This window comes from Neltuma alba, unplaced genomic scaffold (assembly GCF_004799145.2).
Source record: "Neltuma alba isolate B1F8T4 unplaced genomic scaffold, ASM479914v2 tig00002967_pilon, whole genome shotgun sequence".
NCBI classification, from domain to species: Eukaryota; Viridiplantae; Streptophyta; class Magnoliopsida; order Fabales; family Fabaceae; genus Neltuma; species Neltuma alba.
In genome coordinates, this window is record NW_021633084.1 from 118,520 (window position 1) to 121,618 (window position 3,099).

Consider the following 3,099-nt stretch of genomic DNA (forward strand, 5'->3'; position numbering starts at 1 on the left):
CAAAATAAAAGTTAAATAAGGTCTTATATTAAGAATCGGAAGCAGTATTTTCTGAAAATATTGATGTAATAGTGACATTTTAAACTTGTACAATCATCACTAAAAATTGATGGCAAATAAAAAAATCATCATTAAAAATTTTCTTTTTGAAAATAATAAAAGTTACTGCACAAAATTCTTGGAATAAAATAATCCATCCACAATGTGTTTAAGACCGTGACCTCCATATATTATATATATGTGTATATATGTGTGTATATATGTATATATGTATCTGTGTGTAGTAAACAAATGCTATAATATAAACTCATTTTTATAATCCCAAAAGCAATCTACACAAAAATTTTATTACCAAAGAACAGTACGTGGGCCCCATTCACGTTTTTCGCTCCCTGCTCCCACCCTATATTCCCTCCCTGTATCGGAGAGGCCTTCCGTTTCGTCCCTCTCTTTCTTCCTCGCGGTGCAGTAGCTACTTTGTCCGTTAGCTTACAGGAGAGAGCTGTGTGTTCAAGTTAAGCAGGGATTACAGCAAGAGCCAAAATTGGCTGACAATCTGAGTACGAATACCTCTATTGTGTTTTACAGTCTTCGCCTTCTCGAGAACCGACTTGAATTTGTGTTCCTCTCGAAAGTGCTGGTGCCTGGAGATGTGAGACTCAGTTGGGTTTCGTGATCCTGTGGCTCAGACTGGACCGTTTCTTCAGTGACCCCACTTTGGTATTCTCTCTTTGAGAGGTATTATAGACGATGAATGCTTTGTCGTTTCCTGTTGTGTGGCATGCGAAGCCTTGTACAAAATCGACTTCTCCTGCTTCGATTGCATTTCTCTCTTCAAAATTTGAATTTTCTTACGTTTGAACCTTTTCAGCTCGAATTAGGTTCTCTTCTGCCTATCTTGCTTTGCTTAATAGAGCTTCAAGCTTATTTCAGAGATGGCATGGTTACAATTTTGTAAATAGAATGACTCAGTTTGATGATATTCGGTTTTGGCTACCTTTCCAGATTCTGAGTTTGGATCTGTAGTTCGAGTAGCTTGTGTCTTCCAAGAGAGGCTAGAGTATGAGACTATCGTGCTAATACTCGAGCTGAGGAAAGGGGATAAGAGGCAGGGGAACTTCTACTGATTAGAACTTTGAACTAATCGAAGAAATATCTAAATGGCTTCCATAGAGAGCGATGGGGACAGTGATAACAAAGGTAGCATGTGGGTTTTGGATCAGAAGATTGACCAGCCTATGGATGAAGAGGCAGGAAGGCTCAGAAATATGTACAGGGAAAAAGTATGTTGCAACTCGCTTTAACTATTCCCCCCCCCCTTTCTCTCGTCCACTTGCACAAAATTCAAATATCCAATGGAGGGAACCGCCAAATGTTACTCAATAATGGGCTGCTTACTAGAACACACAAGTAAATGGTGGTAAACTGGTAATAATCGTTTATTAATAGTACAATATATTTAAGGAATGTAGCATGTATACAAGTGTAATCAATGTAGCTCTCCCTACTATCTTTTTCCGGGTTGGTTATCAATTCTCCTTCAATTAGATGTTGGATTTTGGCTTGAACTCCTAGTTATTCATTGGTATGCTATTCAAATTAACTAGGTTTATTACAAGAGATACACTGCAGCAATATATATGTTCTGTGGTCAATAATTTCAAAGTTAAATATGATTTATGGATGTGAATTTGGACGCTACATGAGCAGTCAAGTGAGTGATTGAAAAGTAAATTTTATTTTAGATCTTCTAATTAAATTGTAGTGATCCAAAAGAAAAATATTTGGTCATTTACAGGTATACGAGTTATAATTCCTTGCTGATGTTTTGATTTGTTCAGAAATTTTCTGCACTATTACTTCTGCGGCTTGCGTATCAGAGTCTTGGTGTGGTTTATGGAGATTTGGGTACTTCCCCTCTGTATGTTTTCTACAATACGTTCCCTCAAGGAATTGACGATCAAGAGGACATTATTGGGGCTCTTTCTTTGATTATATACTCTCTCACTCTGGTGCCACTCCTCAAATATGTTTTTGTTGTATTGAGAGCAAATGACAATGGCCAAGGTATAGTGTTTTTTTAATTTTGAAGCTCTTTTATTGATTGTATGTTCTCTCACTCTGGAACATAATCTTTCATTGATTAAGAGCAAAATGATGGTAGCGAAAATATGGACAGTTTTATTGATTTGGTCTTAAGGTATTTAAGCTGGATTAGGACGTGTTTAGCATTGCATTTAGAGTTGCTGCAACAATAAGGTCTAGTTCAAATCATAGTCAATGCCATCAGGACTTCTGCAGCCCAGGTTCTGCAGAAGTAAACTATCTCATCTTTCATAATAATGTTTGACTGATTTAATTATTAAAATATATAGATATCTTAATTTTAAAACTTGTACTTCTTGCTTAGTTTAGTAAGGAAGGATACCTAAGGATCTTTAAAGTTACTTCTGTCAAAAGGACCAGTCTAGATCCCAGCAATTATTGTTTCTAAACCCTCTCTAGTACCTTGAGGTGATTGTGTTTTAGATTTATTTATCTGTTCAGCGCTGCTGTGCTGCAATTGAGTTTTTCAAACTGATACACTTGTGGTGCAGGTGGTACTTTTGCACTTTATTCCTTGCTTTGTCGGCATGCTAAAATAAAAACAATTCCTAATCACATCGTACTGATGAGGAGCTAACAACATATAGTCATTCTACCTTCCATGAAAGGTCATTTGCTGCAAAAACTAAAAGATGGTTAGAGGAAATGCATTTAAGAAGAATGTCATTCTTGTTCTTGTCCTTGTTGGCACCTGCATGGTGATTGGAGATGGTATACTTACCCCTGCTATATCAGGTATCTTTTCCATCTTATTCTGATCTTCTTGTTCCCATTTATCCTTTTTTCTTTAACTGTCAACATACTTGCTAGATTTGTTTTTGTATATAATGAACGTGCAGCTTCACCACACTGAAATAAAATAAATCTTGGAAAGAGAGAAGTGGCACGCCCAGGCTTATAATTAAAATTATTCTGATGTTGAATTACTTTATAGATTATGTGGAACTAGTTGAAATGGTAACGCAAACTGATTCAGTGTTGGAGCTGAAAGGG

At 36.5% G+C, this 3,099-nt stretch overlaps 1 protein-coding gene across 1 annotated transcript; it reads left to right on the top strand.

Moving 5' to 3' along the window:
• Nucleotides 1–523: 523 nt before the first annotated feature.
• On the top strand, nucleotides 524–2,683 carry LOC114739898 (probable potassium transporter 11). The gene is made up of 4 exons (XM_028927999.1): nucleotides 524–738; nucleotides 1,006–1,283; nucleotides 1,842–2,067; nucleotides 2,598–2,683. The coding sequence occupies exons 2-4, from the start codon at nucleotides 1,161–1,163 to the stop codon at nucleotides 2,681–2,683; spliced, it is 435 nt and encodes a 144-aa protein (XP_028783832.1). The 5' UTR covers nucleotides 524–738; nucleotides 1,006–1,160.
• Nucleotides 2,684–3,099: the final 416 nt, after the last annotated feature.

Bases quoted from the DNA above. Each gene is read 5' to 3' on its own strand.
- LOC114739898 (XM_028927999.1), top strand. From the start codon at position 1,161: ATGGCTTCCATAGAGAGCGATGGGGACAGTGATAACAAAGGTAGCATG. The intron at 1,284-1,841 runs GTATGTTGCAAC...TGATTTGTTCAG, and splicing joins GAAATATGTACAGGGAAAAA to AAATTTTCTGCACTATTACT. The intron at 2,068-2,597 runs GTATAGTGTTTT...CTTGTGGTGCAG, and splicing joins AGCAAATGACAATGGCCAAG to GTGGTACTTTTGCACTTTAT.